The 21,958-nt window shown below is 49.6% G+C and overlaps 1 protein-coding gene across 1 annotated transcript in view; it reads right to left on the bottom strand.

Moving 5' to 3' along the window:
• The window catches only part of SPAG5 (sperm associated antigen 5), a 137,204-nt gene that overhangs the window by 32,541 nt on the left and 82,705 nt on the right, over window positions 1-21,958 (bottom strand). The window contains exon 16 of the mRNA XM_073565525.1: window positions 6,233-6,366. Within this exon, the coding sequence (XP_073421626.1) occupies window positions 6,233-6,366 (134 nt within the window). The remainder of the gene's footprint in view (window positions 1-6,232; window positions 6,367-21,958) is intronic.

The following is a 21,958-nucleotide window of genomic DNA, read 5'->3' as shown; positions in this document are numbered from 1 at the left end:
GCCTTTAAGGGCAGCCTCAAGGCGCTGTCCGCCAGAATGGAAAGCGGTTTTTCCCTGACCGTCTGGAGGCCGACCTCAACAAACCAGCGCACCATTTTTTCAGTAAAATTGAACAGGGCATGGCGGAACACCTTAGTCCTGTGCAACAGCTGAGCTGAGTGTGTTACAGGCCTGCAACACTGCTTACTTGCAGGCTATGCAGCAGAATCGGTATGTTCAGCAGTCAGTGGTGTCATTTCCAACAGTTCCACCGCTGACTCGCTTCACCACACTACCGACTTCTGCTGCATACCACTGCACGGCCACCTGCAGCAAAGGAGCGCCGCCAGCACTCCTCAGCAAAGGAGCGCCGCCAGCACTCCTCAGCAAAGGAGCGCCGCCAGCACTCCTCAGCAAAGGAGCGCCGCCAGCACTCCTCAGCAAAGGAGCGCCGCCAGCACTCCTCAGCAAAGGAGCGCCGCCAGCACTCCTCAGCAAAGGAGCGCCGCCAGCACTCCTCAGCAAAGGAGCGCCGCCAGCACTCCTCAGCAAAGGAGCGCCGCCAGCACTCCTCAGCAAAGGAGCGCCGCCAGCACTCCTCAGCAAAGGAGCGCCGCCAGCACTCCTCAGCAAAGGAGCGCCGTCAACACTCCTCATCAAAGGAGCACCGCCAACATTCCTCATCAAAGGAGCACCGCCAACACTCCTCATCAAAGGAGCACCGCCAACACTCCTCATCAAAGGAGCACCGCCACCACTCCTCATCTTAAGAGCACCGCCACCAATTCTCCTCCTCGGAGTCCCCCAAGAACTTTGGCTGAGATCCCAGACAGGCAGCCTCATTCTCGGAGCACCGACCAAACTTTGTCCCCTTCTAGGAGCACCGCCACTGCCACTTCTAGCAGCACCGCCACCGCCACCACAGAGCAGCAAAGGGGTGATCCGCATTCCCTATTTTACAGGACAACGCCACAGTCCACCATCACCAGGCGGTCGACCAAGGTAAGGTGGTCACACGGTACAAGTCGGTCTGGGCAGGATACTCCTGCGCCAAAGAAAAAAAAAAAACTGTTCGTCCATCCACCCTCTCCTCCTAATGTGTCTCAACCTGCCTCCATGTCCATTCCAGAGCTCCCTTCCCCCAGTACTTTCGTCGCCCCTTCTCCTCGAACCCCTTTGTCAACCTCCAGTCGTTCCTCGTCTCTCCACACACCCAATCTTCCCCCAAACGTCATTCCTAATAAAAATGTTTTTTTTCTTTTATTTTTTGTTACAAAATAAATGTGCAATTGTGCTTTCAAAATATTTGGATTGGTTACTATGTCAATCGCCGACTACACACACTGCGCCGTACACTTAGATATCTCCATTACTGAGCCATGTTTCTTGTGTCAGTCTTGGAGATATGTGTTGTCAACGAAACAAATCAACATGACTTGTCTTTTCAACAACAGTGTCTACATTCTAGTAATATTGCACAGCCTGGATCCAGCAGGGTTCCCCAACTCCAGTCCTCAAGGAACACCAACAGATCATGTTGTATGGAATCCTCTTTTTTTTGGGCTCTTGTGAAAGAGTTATCAATGGAGATATGGATTTCATTACAACATGATCTGTTGGTGGACCTTGAGGACTGGAGTTGGGGAACCCTGCTGGATCCAGTCTGTGCAATATTACTAGAATGTAGAGACTGCTGTGGAAAAGACAAGTCATGTAGATTGTTTTCGTTGACAACACATATCTCCAAGACTGACACAAGAAACATCAGTAATGGAGATATCTGGTGTATTGCACACACTGAATTTTGGAAGGGTTCCCCAACTACAGTTTTAAAAGCCAACAAACAAATCATGTTTTTAGTAATTCCATTTGAGGGGGAAAAAAAAAAATCATGAAAACATGATCTGTTGGTTGACATTTTGGACTACATTTTTGAAACCCTGGCATAGAGGATGGTGTTGAGTGCAAGGCATATCTATTGTTACTTTGCCTTTTTTGTACCGTTCTCATTTAACTATTAGAGAAAAGGCAAGGAACTATAGATATACCTTGTAATTAACCACATACTCTATTACATGTTTGTGGAAGAAACAGATTGATGATAGCGAAAATAAATGTTATATATACTTCAAAAATAGCCTGGACCTTGCATCAGTATCACACCTGGGCAGGTGAACAGAGTTTGAATCTGCAGCGTTAATATAACTCTCCATATATTTTGCAGAAGAGTGTAGTGATGCTGCAGTTTAATCTGTATTGTAATGGCCATTTGTGATAAGTATTTAGCATGACACAAGGCCTGGGTATTTTACCTGACACAGTTGTATTATCTCCACCATCGCTGTTAATTGAACACACTGTAGAGATTATAAAGGTAATACAACTTGTATGTATAGTCACCTACTCAGGAGTATTAGTGAATTCATGATGCACAAAACACAGCATCATAAATTCACTGATACACCTGGCTACTTGCTAATGGTATTGGGAGTGTAAAAAAAGAGAATGCACTCAGTACAGGTATCAAAAGAGTTTTTTTATTAACATACCAACAACATGTATTAAAAACTTTTTTTTTTATTAACATACCGACAAGAAATTTTTTTTACACCATTTGCTCTTGCCATTCCACCCGTCCTACATCGGAGTTGAAGTAGGCCGCAAATTGGTCCCTCATTTGGCCAACTTCAACGGATGACCTGAGAGGGTGCTGAGTAAATTCAGGCAATGGGTTAGGAGCAACATCATCAAGATCTAAGTTCGGGTGCTCTCTAGCAATTACAAAATTATGTAGAACGACACAGGCCTTCACCACCTCATCCACTGTTTCCAGTTTCAGATTAATGGCTGTGCCAAGAATGCGCCATCTAGATACAAGTATACCAAATGCACACTCTACTGTTCTTCTGGCCCTGGTCAGCCTGTAATTGAAAATTCTTTTTTGTAGGTCCAAGTCCCGGCTAGAGTAGGGTTTGAGGAGGTGTTGGCACATCTGGAACGCTTCATCACCAACCATTACAAATGGCTGTGGCAGACCTTCGGTGTTGGGAAGAGGCCGTGGCATGGGGAAATTGAAGTTGTTGCTATACAATCTCATGCCCATGTCTGAGTTCTTAAAAGCCTGGGAGTCATTCCCACGGCCAAATGCCCCAATGTTCACTACAATAAACATACAGTCTGCATCAGCAATGGCCATCAGTACAGTAGAAAAGTACTTTTTGTAGTTGTAGTACTCAGAGCCTGTTCTTTTGGGCTTGATAATCCGGATGTGTTTCCCATCCACCGCTCCCAAACAGTTAGGGAAATTGCATACAGTTCAGAATCTTTCGGCAATTTCCAATCACTTGTCTGCGCTTGGCAGGGGCATGAATTCGGGACAAAGAATGTTCCACAAAGCCCGGCAGGTGTCCGCTACAATTCCAGACAACGTGGAGAGTCCAATCCGGTACTGGAAGTGCAGTGACGAGAGGGTCTCTCCAGTAGCCAGGAATCTGTGACACAAAGAAAACAACAAAAATTAATATTTGTGTATACGTAATTTTTTATTACACGTTTAATTAAAAAACAAAATTATATCTGCAGCCTTTGGTTCAATACATGCCATCAAAAAATTACCGCAGCCTTTAGTTAACTACATGGCAGAACTATAATTCTGCCAGATTTGGAAGAGTACATGTCACAACCAAGAAAAATCAGCAGGCATTGGTTTAGCAAAACTACGTACCTTAATGTGACCAGGAGCCGTTCCTCAGGAGTAATCGCACACCGACGCTGCGTATCCTGTCTCCGGATGACTTCTTGTACCCGACCAAGCAAATAGTTAAAGGTTTCTTGGGACATCCGGGTATAATCCGTAAATTTCTCCGGGTTTGCCTGTAGCTTGCTGTAGAGGGTGTGGTACGCTCCATGGCTCTCCTGGAGGTCAATAATGGGATGTAACCAAAAACGCCGCTGCCGCCGTCTTCGCTGCCTCTCTCTCTCCCTCTGTTCATGGCAAGCAACTGCATAAGCCTGAGCCGTCCTCATGTCCAGATACAAGTCAAAGTCAAAACTCTTCCAGCGCAGATCCATGTTTCGCAAGCCAAATGCAAGCAAATGTGAAGAATTCGCCTGTAAACAGGGTCTATATAAAGAATTTCCATAAGACACGCCCACTGGTATCCCATTGGTGGAGTGTGTTGCAAGAATTTTTCAAGGATTTTTTCTCCAGTTATTGCGCATAAAAAATGCAAACGCATGAAAAACGCTTACAAACGCATAAAAACGCTGCGATTTTTTGTCGTTATGCGCACAATAATGCTACAAAAAAACGCAGCGTTTACCAGCGTTTGCATGTGCCTTTGAAATGCGTTTCATGTGCGCTCCAAACGCAGCGCAAAAAAACGCTAGTGTGAAACTAGCCTTAGAATGGAAAAAAGAAGGAAAACCAGAACTAATCATGTAGCAGACCTGAAAAAGGCTATGTCTGTCTCTTATGGACACTAAGGAAAAACTGAGCAGCTTGGTCTGAGCGGCTTGTATATTTTACCAGGTGGAGTCAATGCCAATTTTTACATAGTGTCTAGTCTTCAAATGTCATGGCATATACCCAAGGTCCTGTGTGCCCATAATGCTATTATCGAGAAAGAATTTGTTTTTACCCTTTTGTTCCTGCTTTTATTCCAAAAGTAATAACCTTTGATTTTATCTGCTGACATATGACCATTCCTTTTTCTGGACTATTCCTTTACTTTGACCATTCCCATGTACTTGCAAACTGGAGACGTTATGAGAAAAAAAGTAATTCTGCCATTGTTTTTTGGGGTTTTCACAGTGTACATTTTGTGGTAAAAATGGCTTGGCAACATGATTTTCCCCATCAGCACGATTACAATATCAAACTTGTAAAGTTTTTTTGTTTGTTTAATGGAAATAGTGAACAACAAAATTAAGATATTTGCAAAGAATGGTTTGTATAACAGTTTTTCTGAGACCAATATCTTTTCTTTCTCATTCAATAAGCAGCGAGGGCATATTTTTTACTAGTCGCTTTTATTTATTTGGGGAGGTAATAAGACCAACGAACTGCAACATGTAGTTTACATTAGGAGTTAAATTTTTTTTACAATTTTGATACGACTTTTTCAGAAGTAGCAATATGTAATTTTTTTTTGTGTTTTTTTAATGGAGAAAAGGAAATGGTAAGAGTCCTTTTATCATGGGTATTTTTGTGTCAATCTTTAAAATCTTTATTTTTACTTTTCATTTAATTTTTTTAGTCCGCATAGGGGAATTAAATGTTCTCAATACTAAAATATCACAGTATATTAGATAAAATGATGGTCTACTATAGGAAAAATGTATGTGGTGGCGATTGGGGCCATTGGTAAATCTATGGCTGCAATAGCAATCCATTGGCACCACACAATTGCATGGTTTTGGGGAGTAGAGAGTGAAGGCACATGGGCAGGACCCTGGGCTATTAAGAAGAGATTGTCAATCCTTGTACAGGGTCACTCTGGTGCCACTCACTTCTGTATCTGAGATGAGCGGTGCTAATAAAGTTATGAACCCATATCCCTCCCAAGATGCATGCACAATAACTGCTGATCTTGCATGCATACTGTCATTGCCACCACTTGAAAAAAATCAGCACATCTAAATTAATTAACCATTAGGTTTATGAAAAAGCAGCAGAGTGAAACACAGTGAGAACTGAGCAGAGCTGAGTCAGTGTTTCTTCACAGACAGACATGTGGAACTTAGCAACATAAAGATGCACCGTAGTGGTGCTCATAATAAGTCAGTGGATAAAATATCTTGTTCCTGCACCATGTGATGCTCCCCTAATATGTGCAGTCTCCTCTCTTTGCTATCACCACCTTCACTGAACGCTGTGTCCTAACAGATGTATTAGTAGACATACCACAGCGGACATCTGACCTCCCAATACTTACCCCACTAGTCACCAGCGCTCAGTACACCTGATGCTAATAAATCCCAGGAATCACGCCATTCAGTGGAGCAGACGTGCTTACTGCTAACTGTGTCTGCTTGTCAGTGAACGTTTTAAATCTCTCCTGCCAGGGGCAGTTCTACAGCTCCGTGGCTCCGCTGTCAGCTTCTCAGTGTTCAATCTCATGAGTACATACACGCATGAGACTGATTTTAAAGTGTAAAAATGCACATTCTGGCGTCAATGACGCCCGTAGAGGTGGCCGCCGTAATCATTTAGAAATTAAAAATTGAAAGAAAATTCAGTAAGTACACTTACTGCAGTTCTCTGATGGTATCCTTCAGACTCTCACACTGATAGTTCCTATCCAGCACTGTAAGATGATGCGATTTCAGCTGGGATTCCGTCTCTGCCACCTGCTCCCGACAAACAATGTTCTCCTGCTCAAGAAACTTGAGAAAAAAACCACTATATATATATATATATATATATATATATACACACACACAGATAGATATGTATCTATCCCACATATATATATATATATATATACACACACATACACACACACATATATATATGTGCACCTCACAAAATTAGAATATCATCAAAAAACAGGATTTTTGAGTTGCTTACCGTAAAATCTGTTTCTCGGAGCCATCATTGGGGGATACAGGAAATATGGGTGTATGCTGCTGTCACTAGGAAGCTGACACTATGCACATAAGAACATTAGCTCCTCCTCCGCAGTATACACCCCACCAACTGGCACTCAATTAGTCAGTTAGTGAGAAAGCAGTAGGAGAAGTAGTAGAATAGAGAACACACACACAACTCAACTGTAACTATAATACACAAAACTGAGAACAGAAGTTGTGAAAAATGGGAGGGTGCTGTGTCCCAATGAAGGCTCCGAGAAACAGATTTTACGGTAAACAACCCAAAAATTCTGTTTTCTCCATCGGTTCATTGGGGGACACAGGAACCATGGGATGTCCCAAAGCAGTCCCTGGGGAGGGAAAGCAAACTTCCATCAGGCCAGCAGACTCACCACCGCTGCCTGCAAGATCCTTCTTCCTAGGCTGGCATCCTCCGAAGCGTAGGTGTGGACCCTGTAGAATTTGACAAACGTGTGAACAGATGACCAGGTTGCAGCTTTGCAAAGCTGCAGTGCAGCTCTGTGGTGCACTGCCCAGGAGGCACCCACTGCCCGAGTGGAGTGAGCCCTAACTGTTGAGAGTTCATTTTCTGGTCCACCAGTTGTGAGTTCTCCTTCCAGGCTCCCTCTGGTGGTAACAGGAGGTAGTGAGGCTGATTTAATCAGTAGAGATGTGCCACCTGATAATGAGGATGACGATTGGACCTCAGGAATCTCAGACTGGATTTAAGACAGCCGACGCCCTATTCTGGTGCTGGTGATTCCTTCTGGCTTGTCAGCTCTTGGTTTTCAGCTCTGTTCCAGTCATCTAAAGCTAAGTTTTTCTGCTAATGTTCACACTTGATTTTGTTGGTCTATTCAGTTTTTTTTGTGTGGTCAGCCAGCCCCGGCTGGGGCTGCACTGAATTTCCACTCTTATTTATCAGTATTTTGCCAATTGGCTTTTTGTCCCTTACTAGTTTGGTCTCTTTTTGCTCTGTCTCAGAATATTTCAGAGTGCTGATATAGTGGGAGAAGTCTAGTGACTTCAGGGTTAATTTTGCTATCAGAAGTGTTGGACATTATTTTTGTAGGGTTTTTTGCAGATTGCAGACAGTGTCTTTCCTTTCCTACCCTTTCCAGTTAGTTTGGGCCCCATCGTTTGCTCAGCCTATTTTCCTGCCTGTGTTTGTGCTTTCACCGTCAATACATGTGAGGGGGCTGTCTTTCCTTTGGGGTCTGCTCTGGGGCAGTTAGTTTTCCCCTTTTCTTGCTTCAGGCTTATTTAGTCCTCCGGCTGTGACGAAGCGTCTAGGACCATCGTAGGTACGCTCCACGGCTGCTGCTAGTTGTGTGGTTAGGATCAGGGATCTGCAATCTGCATAGTTACCAACCTCTCTGGTTTTCTGTGACTTAGCTTGTTTTGTTTTTTCTCCTCGGTTACCCATTCATAACACCTAACCACTGGAGGAGGCACTCTGCTCTTGGCCCAGTAAGCCTCCAAGATCGCCGATCTAATCCAGCAAGCAATAGTAGCCTTGGAGGCCGGCAGGCCCTTTCGTGCACCATCCGGTATGACGAAAAGGGAGTCTGTCTTCCGGAACGCCTCGGTCCTAGCCAAATAGACCCTCGTGGCCCTGACCAGGTCCAGTCTGTTCAAGGAGCGTTCCCGGGGATGAGATGGAGCCGGGCAAAAAGAAGGTAGGACGATGTCTTCACTCAGGTGGAAGGCAGATACCACCTTAGGAAGGAGGGAAGGCTGAGGTCGCAGTACCACCTTATCCTGGTGAAACATCAAGAAAGGGGGGCGACAAAGAAAGGGCCGCCAATTCCGAGACACGCCGGATGGAAGTAATGGCCACAAGAAAGGCCACCTTCCAAGAGAGAAAGGATAGAGAGACCTCCTTGAGAGGTTCAAAGGGGGGACCTTGTAGGGCCTTTAGGACTATAGTTAGATCCCAAGGATCTACGGGTGCTCGATGCGGCGGTGCTGTGTGAGCTGCCCCCTACAGAAAGGACTTGACCTGCTGATGAGAAGATAACGACCTCTGGAAAAGAACCGAAAGAGCCGAAACTTGGCCTTTTAGGGAACTAAGGGCAAGGCCAGCGTCCAGGCCTACCTGGAGGAAAGCCAGAATAGAAGGGACCGAAAAAGACAAAGGCGAAATGCGATTGGATTCGCACCAACCAAAATAGTCCTTCCACGTTCTATAGTATATTCTGGAAGAAGATTGTTTCCTAGCACGGATCATGGTGTGAATTACTTGTTCTGGCAGGCCCGATTTTTTCAGAACCGCAGTCTCAACGGCCACGCCGTCAAATTGAGAGACCGAGAATTGGGGTGGCAGATCGGACCTTGAGACAGTAGATCCGGTCTGTCTGGAAGCCTCCAAGGCGCGTCCGCGAGAAGGTTGACGATGTCCGCAAACCAAGCCCGCCTGGGCCAATCTGGCGCGATGAGAATGACTGGCACCCCTTCTGTCTTGATCTTCTTCAACAGTTTGGGGAGAAAAGGAAGGGGAGGAAATAGATAGGGGAGCGCGAACTGTGACCAAGGAATGGTCAGAGCATCGACACCTACCATGAGAGGATCGCGTGCTCTTGACTCGAACCGAGTCACCTTCCTGTTCAGATGGGACGCCATAAGGTCCACGTCCGGGCTTCCCCATCACTGACAAATTTGACGAAAGACCTCCTGATACAGGGACCATTCCCTTGCCGCGAGGCCATTGCGGCTGAGAAAGTCGGGGGCCTCGTTTTCCACGGTGGGGATGTGTATCGCGGATATCGCTGGAACTGAGGCCTCTGCCCAATGAAGGATCTTGGATACCTCGGCCAAGACACTCCGAGTCCCTCCCTGGTGGTTGATGTATGCCACCGCCGTGGCATTGTCCGTCTGGATCCGAACTGGCAGACCCCTGAGTTGCCTATGCCAATGAAGAAGGGCCAGAAGAATTGCCCGTATCTCCAGGACATTGATCGGGAGGGCTGCCTCTTGTGACGACCAACGCTCTTGGACGGTCAGATGGCGAAACACCGCCCCCCAGCCGAGGAGGCTGGCGTCCGTCGTCACCACCTGCCAATGCACCGGAAGAAAGGACCGGCCCTGGGAGATGAGAGGTGATGTTAGCCACCAATTAAGGGACAGTCTGACTCGAAACGAGAGTCGGATTGGATGATCCAGGGAGGGGACTGACCTGTTCCACTGCGCCAGAATGGCCTGCTGAAGTGGTCTCGAGTGGAATTGGGCGAAGGGAATCACCGTTGCCACCATCCTCCCTAAGACTCTCATGGCTGAACGGAGAGAAGTGGGCCGAGGACTCTGAAGCAAGCGAACATCCCGCCAGAGAGCTACTCTCTTCTCTTCGGGAAGGAAAACCTTTGCCTGACGGGTGTCGAAAAGTAGGCCTAGAAACACAAGATGTTGCGTTGAGATCAGGCAGGACTTTCTCCTTTTGATAATCCACCCAAATCGGGAAAGGGTGTCGCAAATGATGGCGAGACTTTCGTGAGCCTGGGGCAGGGCTGAGCTTTGATGAGGATGTCGTCGAGGTATGGGAAGAGCACGAGACCTCTGATCCTTAAAATGGCCATCAGCGCTGCCATGATTTCCGTAAAATCCTGGGAGCGGTGGCGAGACCGAACGGTAGAGCGACAAATTGGAAATGTTCCTTATGTATCGCGAAGCGCAGGAATTTCTGATGTCCTTGGAAGATGGGAACATGTAGATAAGCGTCCTGAATGTCTATGGAGCACAGAAACTCCTGTGCCTCCATGGAAGCGATTACTGAACGAAGGGACTCCATTCTGAAGTCTCGCAGGCGGACCCTTTTGTTTAGTAACTTTAGATCCAGAATGGGTAGAACCGTACCACCTTTCTTTGGTACTACAAACAGGTTTGAATAGAAACCCGTGAAGCGCTCTGCTTCTGGAACGGGGATAATCACCCCCGAATCGAGGAGAGAGGCGATGGCGGTATGGAAGCCCGGGATCAGGGAGGGATCTTTTGGGGGTCAGGATTCGAAGAATCGATCCCGAGGACGAGAAACAAATTCTATTTTGTATCCTGAGGATACAATTTCCCTGACCCAAGTGTCTTCCACCGAGGCGAGCCAGACGTCTCTGTAAGCAAGACGACAGCCACCCAAGCGGAGGGATGCGCCGGGGTTTTGACGCCAGTCATGCTGAGGAAAACCTTCCAGGTCTAGACCTGGTGGATCTACCTTGGGAGGAATGGGAGCACCAGGAAGGAGTGGGCCTAAAGGAAACTCTTTTCCTATCTTGGCGCGCTTGTGGCCTTCGCTTGATGAGAAGGAGTCTCTGCAGTCGTGAAACGACGAAAAGGTCGAAAGGGCCGAAACTAACGTTTCGGAGGAGGCCGACGAGGCTTGGACTGGGGCAGAAGGGAGCTTGTGCCCCCAGTCGCGTAATGATCTGGTCTAGCCTGTCACCGAAGCGGCGCAAACCCTGAAAAGGTAGGCTTGTGAGGGACTTTTTTGACGATAAGTCCGCCTGCCAGGCCTTAAGCCAAACTGTGCGCCGAATAGCCAAAATGTTGCTAGATGCCTGGGCTGCGCAAAACGCATCATCTAGGGAGGCAGATATCAAATATTCGCCCGCATGGGAAATCTGGTCGGCGAGGTCCTCCAGTTGCTCTGGACGGGCCCCGGCCAGAATGCCTTGTTGGAGATCCTTAGCCCAGTTGGTTATGGCCTTAGAAACCCAGGTAGAAGTGAAGGCCGGACTTAAGGCTGATGCCGCTGCTTCGAAGGCTGATTTCGCAAAAGATTCTATGATTCTGTCGTTAGGATCTCCTAGTGACACTCCCCCAGAGATCGGAAGGACAGTGTTGTTAGATAATCTGGAAACCGGCGGGTCTACGACAGGAGAAGTTGACCATTCCGCAGTGAGCTCCGGCGAGAAAGGGTATAAGACGCCAAGGCATTTCCCTCTTTGAAAGCGCCTGGTCGGATTCTCTCTTTCCCTAGTCAGAATCTTCTGGAACTCAGAATGAGGAGAGAAGACCTTGGTAGGTGGTTTAGACCGCCTGCATTTCCCTCTTTGAAAGCGCCTGGTCGGATTCTCTCTTTCCCTAGTCAGAATCTTCTGGAACTCAGAATGAGGAGAGAAGACCTTGGTAGGTGGTTTAGACCGCCTGAACGAAACACCCTGATCTGCGAGTTCCGTGGGCGAGTCCTTGATCATTAAGGTTTGGTTGATCGCACCAATGAGGCTTTGGACCATATCCCTCATGTCAGCGATTTGGTCCGAGTCCAGCTCCAAAACATCCTCGGAGGGGGCATCCGAGAAAGTTTCACCTCGTTCAGGAGAAGAGGATCTGGCCGACCCGGGCCGCTGTAGCGGGCTATGGGGCGAGACGGAGCTAGAAGACGATTCGGAGCAGTGCCCCTGTCTGGATCTTTTGCAGCTAATGTTGGTAGGCTCAGCCAGAGCTTCCTGTGGCCTGCTGGGCCCTGCGGAAGTCTGCAGGGGCAACTTATCAAGTATGGAAACCAGGGTCTGAGACACCTTGGTGAGATCTGCCACAGATTGAGAAAGAATAAGCCCACTCTGGAATAGGGGTCTCACTCTCACTTGGGCCAGCTGGGGGCTCCTGAGCGGTGGGATCAATGGGGTTGCTGCAGTCCTGATAGAGGGGAGAGGACTAACCTTATGGAAATTTGCGTTTGCAAGCAGAACATGCAAAGTGACTGACCACAGCTGAGCAAGAAGAGGAAGTTGGGGGGTGAGAGCGAAGTGGCTTAGAATTAGACATGGTGAGCTAACCCACTAAGTGGTGCCAGACGGTTAGGGGACCAAGAGCTGAGGAGGGTGTCAGTCTGCAGTGCAGAGCTACTCACGGCACCTGTGGAGCGACTTCAGCTATGTGCTCGGCTCACTTGGGAACGGCTCCTGTAGGCAGGGAAGGCGACCGGCTCACAGGCTAAAGAAAATGGCGGCAGCCTGGGAGAAGATGCGCTCTGCAGAAGTAGTGAGCGGCAAAAGTGGAGAAGATGGGCGGAACAACCGCGCTTGGACGCTCCCCTCTGCAGAAGTAGTGGGCGGCAAAAAGTGGCCGGAAGAGAAGATGGGCGGAACAACTGCGCTTGGACGCTCCCCCTGTAAACGACCCGCTCGAAGCTCATAGGATGGCTGGGGGGAGTGGGCGGAACCATTCGCTGCCTCAAGTCCCCTTAGTGTGGTGGTGTGAGGTACGAGACGGGCGGGAGAAACCCCGCCCGAATGAGGGGGCGTGGCCTCGCGCACAAGGCCCGAATAGAAGCCGGGGCCTAAATTTGGAGCGGTGCGGAGGTATCCCGCAGGCCGCACTGTCGCGGCGCTATGAGAGCATAGGGCTGGCGACGCCGCAACGTCCGATGCCTAAGCCAGCGCTTGCTGACTTAGGACCCATGGAGCAGCGCTGTCACGTCCCCTGGAAGGAAAGGTACCTTAAATCCAGGACGCACTGCCGCGGCGCTCTGAGAGCACAGTGCTGGAGACGCCGCAACGTCCGATGCCTAAGCCAGTGCTTGCTGACTTAGGACCCATGGCGCAGCGCTGTAGGAAGGAAAAGTACCTTACATCCAGTGAGGGAATAAAACGTCCGTACCCTTTAGCGGACGTCCGTGCCTCCATCTGCCGACAGTCTCTGATGAGCGAGTGGGTGGGAGGCAGAGGCTAGGATCTTTGGTTTGTTCTTGATCCTGCCGGCTAGACCTATGAGGATACGGGGTTGCAGTACACGCCGTACTCCGTCTCTTTGTGGGAGTACAGATGTGACTGTTCACTCTGTAGCCCTCCGGGAACCTGCAAGGGAACGACGCACGCTGAGGTAGATAGGGGTCTAATGAAAGACTCGTGTCCACCTCCTACTGACACTAAGCTAAACTGACTAATTGAGCGCCAGTCGGAGGGGTGTATACTGTGGAGGAGGAGCTAATTTTCTTATGTGCATAGTGTCAGCCTCCTAGTGGCAGCAGCATACACCCATGGTTCCTGTGTCCCCCAATGAAGCGATGGAGAAAGTTAATTTATTTCAGTTCTTCAATACAAAAAGTGAAACTTACGGTATATATTATATAGTCATTACAAACAGAGTGATCTATTTCAAGTGTTTATTTCTGTTAATTTTGATGATTATCTCAGTAAATTAGAATACTTTATAACACCAGCTTGAAAAAATGATTTTAAAATCCGAATTGTTGGCCTACTGAAATGTATGTTCAGTAAATGCACTCAATACTTGGTCGGGGCTCCTTTAGCATCAATTACTGCATCAACGTGGCATGGCATGGCGGCGATCGCCTGAGGTGTTATGGAAGCTCAGGTTGCCTTGAACTCGTCTGCATTTTTGGGTTGGATACTTCACACTAGACCTTGGAAATCAAGGCCCCAGAGTGTGGAGGAAGAGTGGAGAGGCCACAATCCAAACTGCTTGAAGTCTAGTGTGAAGTTTCCACAATCAGTGATGGTTTGGGGAGCCATGTCATCTGCTGATGTAGGTCCACTGTGTTTTATTAAATTTTAGAGCATTCATGCTTCCCTCTGCTTCCCTAAGCTTTTAGCAGATGGAAATTTCATTCTCCAGCAGGACTTGGCACCTGTCCACACTGCCAAAAGTACCAATACCTGGTTTAAAAACCACAGCATCACTGCACTTGATTGGCCAGCAAACTCACCTGACCTTAACGCCATAGAGAATCTATGGGGTATTGTCAGTAGGAAGATGAGAGACACCAGACCCAACAATACAGACGAGCTGAAGGCTGCTATTAAAGCAACCTGGGCTTCCAAAACACCTCAGCAGTGTCACAGGCAGATCGCCTCCATACCACATCGCATTGATGCAGTAATTGATGCAAAAGGAGCTCAGGCCAAGTATTGAGTGTATTTACTGATCATACATTTCAGTAGGCCAACAATTCGTATTTTAAAATAATCTTTTCAAGGTGGTGTTATAAAGTATTCTAATTTACTGAGATAATGACTATTGGGTTTTTATTGGATGTAAGCCATAATCAAAAAAAAACAACCCAGAAATAAACACTTGAAATAGATCACTCTGCTCAGACCAGTCTTCTATCATGACTCATTCTTCGATGGGAGCCGCACTAGCATGTAGAGTGCAGTGGTAAGTCTTTTCCGCACTGGGGTATGGGAAAGGCAGGGGTAATATGGCACCACCGCATTCACCATGCCACTGTGAAGGCCTTTAATGGAAACAGGAGGAAAGGAACGTCGATTTGGGCAGAGGAGGCAGCGGAAGGAAAACATGGATTTTTGTGAGTACTCACCGTAAAATCCTTTTCTCCGAGACGCTCATTGGGGGACACAGAGACTGTGGGTGTATGCTACTGCCGTCTGGAGGCCGACACTAAGTATACAAAAAACAAGTTAGCTCCTCCTCCGCCGCATACACCCTCGCCCCGATAGCGGGCGGAAACCAGTTTAGTGCAAAATCAGTAAGAGAACATAACAATAAATTAGCCTTAACGCAGAAAATCATATGTCTGAAAAAGGACCACCCTACATTAAACAAGGAATTATACTAATCAAATAAACAAGAGCCAACTGGCTATCAGGGTGGGTGCTGTGTCCCCCAATGAGCGTCTCGGAGAAAAGGATTTTACGGTGAGTACTCACAAAAATCCATGTTTCTCCTTCGTCTCATTGGGGGATGCAGAGACTGTGGGACGTCCTAAAGCAGTCCCTGGGTGGGAGCAACTCACCGATCCAAACCGCATGCCCTCCTGTCTAAAGGTGTGCCACTGCTGCCTGGAGAATTTTCCTACCCAGGCTCGCATCTGACGAAGCCTGAGTATGCACATTGTAATGCTTAGAAAACGTGTTCAGGCTTGACCAGGTTGCCGCCTTGCATACCTGCTCTGCCGAAGCCTGGTGCCGAACCGCCCAAGAGGCGCCCACTGCCCGAGTAAAGTGCGCCCCTATTCCAGGTGGAATCGGTGTGCCTCTGATACGGTAAGCCTCCTGAATAGTGAGACGAATACACCTGGCTATGGTCGACCGTGAGGCTGCGAGCCCCTTCCTGCGCCCTTCGGGAATCACTAACAACGAGTCTGTCTGGCGAAAAGGTGCTGTCCTCGACACGTACCTCCTGAGAGCTCTTACCAGGTCCAACGTGTGGAGCGCCTTTTCCACTCTGTGTACTGGCGCTGGACAAAACGAAGGCAGAACAATGTCCTCATTAATATGGAAAGAGGACACGACCTTTGGGAGAAAGGGTGGTGGTGGCCTAAGGACTACCTTATCCTTAAAAAAGGTCAGAAACGGAGCTCTACAAGATAGGGCTGCCAACTCCGAGACCCGCCTAATGGAAGTTATGGCTACCAAGAATACAACCTTCCTGGAAAGGTATGACAATGAGATTTCTTGTAACGGCTCAAAAGGAGTTTCCTGCAGGACACCCAGAACCAGGTTAAGGTCCCAGGCGCCCATGGGCGCTCTAAAGGGGGGCACCAAATGAGAGACCCCCTGAATGAACGTCTTGACCTGCATATTGGTAGCGATCTTTCGCTGGAAAAGGACAGACAAGGCCGATATCTGTCTCCTCAGGGAACTCGGGGCCACACCTGCGTCTAAACCTGACTGCAGAAAAGCCAGAATGTTGGGAACCGAGAAGGACAATGGCGCAACCCCGTGCTCTCGACACCAGTGAAAGAAAACCTTCCAAGTGTTATGATAAACCCTCGCCGAGGCCGGCTTCCGGGCGCTAACCATCGTAGCAACCACCTCATGCCCAAACCCCACCTGGGTCAGAATCCAAGATTCAAGGGCCATGCCGTCAAACACAGGGCCCCTAAGTTCGGGTGGCAGATCGGCCCCTGGGACAGTAAGTGTGGTCGTTCCGGCAGACGCTAAGGCACGTCTGCGAGGAGCTGCAATAGATCCGCGTACCATACTTGACGGGGCCAGTCTGGGGCCAGCAGAATTGCCGGGACCCCCTCTGTCTTGATCTTTCTGATGACCCTCGGGAGAAGTGGCAGTGGGGAAACAGGTATGGGAGCCAAAACTGGTTCCATGGTAGGACCAATGCATCCACTGCGATTGCTCGCGGGTCCTGAGACCGAGCGACAAACGTGCCCACTTTGGCGTTCTCCCTGGAGGCCATCAGATCCACGTCCGGAGTCCCCCACCGTTGGCAAATCTGCTGGAAGACCTCGGGGTGCAGGGACCATTCCCCGGCCGCGACACGCTGCCGGCTTAGGAAATCTGCTGCCCAATTTTCCACGCCTGGTATGTGAACTGCTGAGATTACCGAGTGGTGCCTCTCGGCCCAACGGAGTACATGCTCTATCTCGCGCATGGTTTCCCTGCTGCGCGTGCCTCCTTGGTGATTCACGTACGCCACTGCCGTGGCGTTGTCTGGTTGAATCCGGACTGGGGGTCCTGCTAGCAAGTGCTGAAAATGCTGCAGTGCCAACCGCACCGCTCGAATCTCCAACAAGTTGATCGGGAGACGAGCCTCCTGAGGCGACCATTGGCCCTGGTGATGGCGGAAGATTTCCCCCCAACCGAAAAGACTCGCATCGGTTGTGATCACCAACCATTGATCTTGATCTGGGGGAAAGGGCTTCCCCTGACGAAAAGAGGAGTCGCGCGTCCACCAATGAAGTGCCCGTCAGACTTGAGAGGACAACCTGCACTGATGATCGAGCGAAAACGGACTTCTGTCCCAAGACGCTAAGAGAGCATGCTGCAGGGGACGAAGATGAAATTGAGCAAACGGAATTGCTTCCATCGCCGCCACCATCCTCCCTAGAACCCTCATCCCGAACCGGATAGTGTGAGGGCCTGGTTGTTGAAGACATCAAACTCCCTGCCGGAGCGCCTGAGCCTAGTCCTGAGGGAGAATTACCAACCCTCGGGAAGTGTCGAAAATCATCCCTAGGAATAGAATCCTCTGAGCTGGGGTAAGGGATGACTTCTTCCCGTTGACCAACCATCCTAGGCGAGAGAGGGTATCCAGTGTGATACTGACATTTTCCTCGCATGCCCGAAAGGACGGACCCTTTACTAAGAGGTCGTCTAAGTACGGCAAAACCACTATGCCCCGAGAATGTAGAATGGTCATGACGACAGCCATCACTTTCGTGAATATCCTGGGGGCCATGGCCAACCCGAAAGGTAGGGCCACAAATTGGAAATGCCGCCCATCGATTGTAAACCGCAAGAACTTTTGATGCGGGGGAAAAGTATTAAGTTACGTACCGGTAACGGTATTTTTCGGAAGCCCATGACAGCACCACGAGAGAGGGGATCCGCCCTATAGGAACAGGAAACCTACAGATACAAAAAGGGCGGCACCTCTCCCACGCATCAGTTGGATTACAGAGCTTGAGAGGCTACCATGGTTAGTACACAACATATGATATATACAACCTATCTACCCTATTTACCAGAATGATTTTATACCATCTCCCACATAAGGTGATTTTATGAACAATCTTCTAAAGGAGTGCACCCCTATATGTGAACAAGGGAGGGAACTAAGGGTGCTGTCATGGGCTTCCGAAAAATACCGTTACCGGTACGTAACTTAATACTTTATTCGGACTCCCATGACAGCACCCCGAGAGAATTACAGAGATGTAAACTAACTTAGGGAGGGACTACAGCCTGCAGCACCCTTAGCCCGAAGGTGAGGTCTGAGGAGGCACCCATGTCTAACCGATAGTGGTTAAAAAAGGTGGAAGGAGATGACCAGGTGGCCGCCTTACATATTTGATCAATAGATACTCCAGCTCTTTCCGCCCAGGATGATGCCATGGCCCGAGTGGAATGTGCCCTCAGATTCTGTGGAGCTGGGCCGCCACCTGCTGTGTAGGCAAGAGAGATAGCCTCCCTAATCCACCTTGCTAATGTGCGTTTTGATACTCTGTATCCTTTCCTGGGACCTTGGAAGGATAGGAATAATGCGTTCTCCTTCTTCCAAGGATCCGTGGCTGCTAAATATGTCAGTAAGCATCTCCTAATATCTAACGCCTGGAGTTTCTGCTCTTTAGGGTTAGTTGGATTAGGGAGGAAGGAAGGCAGAACTATCTCCTGTGTCCTGTGGAATTGTGTTGCTACCTTGGGAAGGTATGCTGGATCTGGCCTTAGGATTACCCTATCCTGTAAGAACTCTGTGTAAGGGGGCAATCTGGAAAGTGCCTGTATATCGCTCACCCTACGTGCGGATGTTATTGCTACCAGAAATGCTGTCTTAAGAGATATAATCTTTAGTGAGGCGGAATCTAAAGGTTCAAACGGACTTTCCGTCATGGCTGTAAGGACTAGGTTTAAGTCCCACGGCACGCATCTGTCTTTGTGTATAGGTCTCGATCTGGCCGCTGCTCTGATGAACCTTGCTACCCAATAATCTTTTGCAATATCACCTGCAAACAGGGCCCCTAAGGCTGAAACTTGTACTTTTAGCATACTTGTGGAGAGACCCAATTCGAAACCTTTCTGGAGAAATTCCAGAATATGTTTCGTGGGAATTCCGTCTCTGATGTCAAAGTGAAAGGTGGACAGGAAGCGTTTCCAGGTCCTAACATAGATATTAGTGGTAGTTAATTTTCTGCTTTTTAGAAGGGTGTCAATTAAGTTCTTGGAGAACCCTCTATCTTTTAATAGTGACCTTTCAAATACCACGCCGTCAAATGAAGTCCCGCTACTTGTGGGTGGCTGACTGGCCCCTGGTAGAGGAGATCCGGAAGGTTCGGCAGTACCCAGGGATCGCCTACCGACATGGTCCTCAACCACGCGAACCAGGTCCTCCTGGGCCAAAAGGGGGCAATCAGTATGACTTTTGCCCGATCCTCTCTGATCTTCCTGACTACCAGAGGAAGAAGATTCAATGGTGGGAAGGCGTATGCCAGAGAAAAGTCCCATCTTATCAGGAGGGCATCCACCGCCAGGGGATCCGATCTCTAACAGGCGAAGAGTTGCGCCTTCTCCCCTGGCCAAATCTCCTTCTACCAAATGGACGACGGTAGGACGCTGACGAAAGGTTTGGGAATCTTTTCTTGTCGTCCCCCGCCTTCTCAAGCAGCTCGTCTAGGACAGTTCCAAACAAATATTCGCCCTCACATGGAATCGCACAGAGCTTTGCTCTGGACTGGATGTCTCCCTGCCAGCACTTTAGCCACAGGGCTCTGCGAGCTGCATTAGAGAGACCTGCTGCTCTGGCGGCCATTCTCACTGCATCCGCTGAGGCATCTGCTAGGAAGGCTGCTCCCTCCTGGATGGTCGGTAGGGCCCCAAGAATTGTCTGTCTTGATGTACCCTGTTTTAGTTGTGACTCCAACTGGTCCAACCAGACCATCATGGACCTGGCCGTGCACGTTGAAGCCACTGCTGGTCTTAAGGACCCGGCTGCCATCTCCCAGGTGTTTTTCAGGAAAGTATCAGCCTTCCTGTCTAGGGGATCTTTAAGGGATCCCATGTCCTCAAAGGGGAGCGAGGATTTTTTTGATGCCTTTGCAATGGCTGCGTCTAATTTGGGGGCTCTGTCCCAAGAACTTACTGTCGGATCGTCGAAGGGGTATCTTCGTTTGAGGGCTGGTGGTAGCGACCCTCTTTTGTCCGTTTTTTTCCACTCTCTGTGGATCAGATCCTGTATCTTTTGATTTAACGGAAAGACTCTCCGCTTCCTCTGTTCCAGCCCACAGAACATGACATCCTGCATGGACAAATGGGGCTTAGGCTCCTCTACCTCCATTGTCCCTCTGACTGCTTTGACCAGCTTGTCTACCCGGTCAAGAGGCAGACAAAATCGCCCCGAGTCCTCTTCTCCTGAGGAGGACGAAGGAGATGAAGCCTGGGAGTCTCTGCTTTTTCTCCACTCTACCGAGGAATCAGACTCCGCCGGGACCTCGCCCTTTAGACTTTGCGGCTGGGACAAGGACTTTAGGGTTTCCCTCATTTCTGCCCTGACAATGTCCCTTAAACTCGCCGCTACTGCGGGCGACTCTTCTGCCACCGTCTGCTGAATACAGGGGGGGCACAATCTTTTGAGGCACGCGTCCGGTAATGGGCATGCACAGAGTGCGCATTCCCTATGTTTATTTTTACTTGTAGCTTTTTTCCCCTAGAAAAAAAACACAGAAGGGGGGTCCCGTCACTGTGTGAACTTTCACGAAGATCACTTACCAGTGCCACACTCAAGTACCGGAGAACGAGGGGGATTTCTTTCGGTCGATGCTCCTGTCTGCCTGGAGGAGCTCTTACGAGTGGACTGGTCACTTCGTCCCGTATTACTGTCACGGGACACTTTCTTTTTCTGTTTGACCTGCCGAAGGTCATCCAGGGGCGGCAGTGATGTTTGCCGCTGCTGTCGCCCTTGCTTCTGCCGCTGCTGCTGCTGCTCTCGATCACTCTCCATTACCACTGCTGCTGCTGTACACTGCTGCATGTAGTAATGTGGCCAAGGCAAGGTACCCTGCCAGGGTCCCGCCTAAATACCCCTCCTCCGGTCAGCAGTATCCATGCCGCGCCCCTCCCCCCCCTTAACGGGGCTCCCTACCCCAGCTGGCGCCGGACCCGGCGCCATCGGTGTTTCCGATGGGCGCCGCCATTTTGGAATCCTCGCGCATGCGCAGTGGCGCGCTGACCCGGAAGCGCATCCTCCGCCCGCCCCCTGACGTCACCGCTACCCCGGGAAACACCGGAAGTCACGTGGGATGCCCGGGAGCCCCGGAAGCAGCGCCACCCGGTCGCAGCCCCCTGCCGTCGTACCTGTGCTGCCGGAGCCAGGAACCCCCGGGGGGAATATACTTACCGGCGGCGGCCTAATTCCGGAGACGGACATCCTCCGGACGCCGCTCCCTGCTGCACACGCCACCGCCGTGACACCCATCCTGGGCCACCGTGGCGTCCTCCAGGAGATCCGCACCAGGCCGAGGCAGGAGACCCCCTCGCTACCGGTATCGGCTGGCCGGCCTGGGATCCGGTTCTTCTGTAGGATCCCGTCCCCTCAGGAACAGGAAACCAACTGATGCGTGGGAGAGGTTCCGCCCTATTTGTATCTGTAGGTTTCCTGTTCCTATAGGGCGGATCCCCTCTCTCGTGGTGCTGTCATGGGAGTCCGAATAAAATAGGGATGTGCAGGTAGGCCTCCTGGACATCGATCGAGGCCAAATATTCTCCCTGCTCCATGGACGATCTGACCGACCGGAGCGATTCCATGCGAAAATGCCTGACTCTGATGAACCTGTTCAGGAGCTTTAGGTCCAGAACCGGCCTTACTGTTCCGTCCTTCTTGGGGACCGCGAACAGATTGGAATAAAATCCTTGGGTTCTTTTGCACTCTGGTACAGGGACAATGACCCCGTTGCGCTGAAGAACCCTGATGGCCCCTAGCAATGCCTCTGCCCGGGATTCCGATTTGGGAAGACGGGAACGAA

The sequence above is a fragment of the Dendrobates tinctorius genome, unplaced genomic scaffold, assembly GCF_039654945.1.
Source record: "Dendrobates tinctorius isolate UK_male_01 unplaced genomic scaffold, ASM3965494v1 ptg000016l, whole genome shotgun sequence".
Lineage (NCBI taxonomy): Eukaryota > Metazoa > Chordata > Amphibia > Anura > Dendrobatidae > Dendrobates > Dendrobates tinctorius.
Note: the sequence above shows the minus strand (reverse complement) of the source record. Positions and strands in the feature narration are given on the sequence as shown.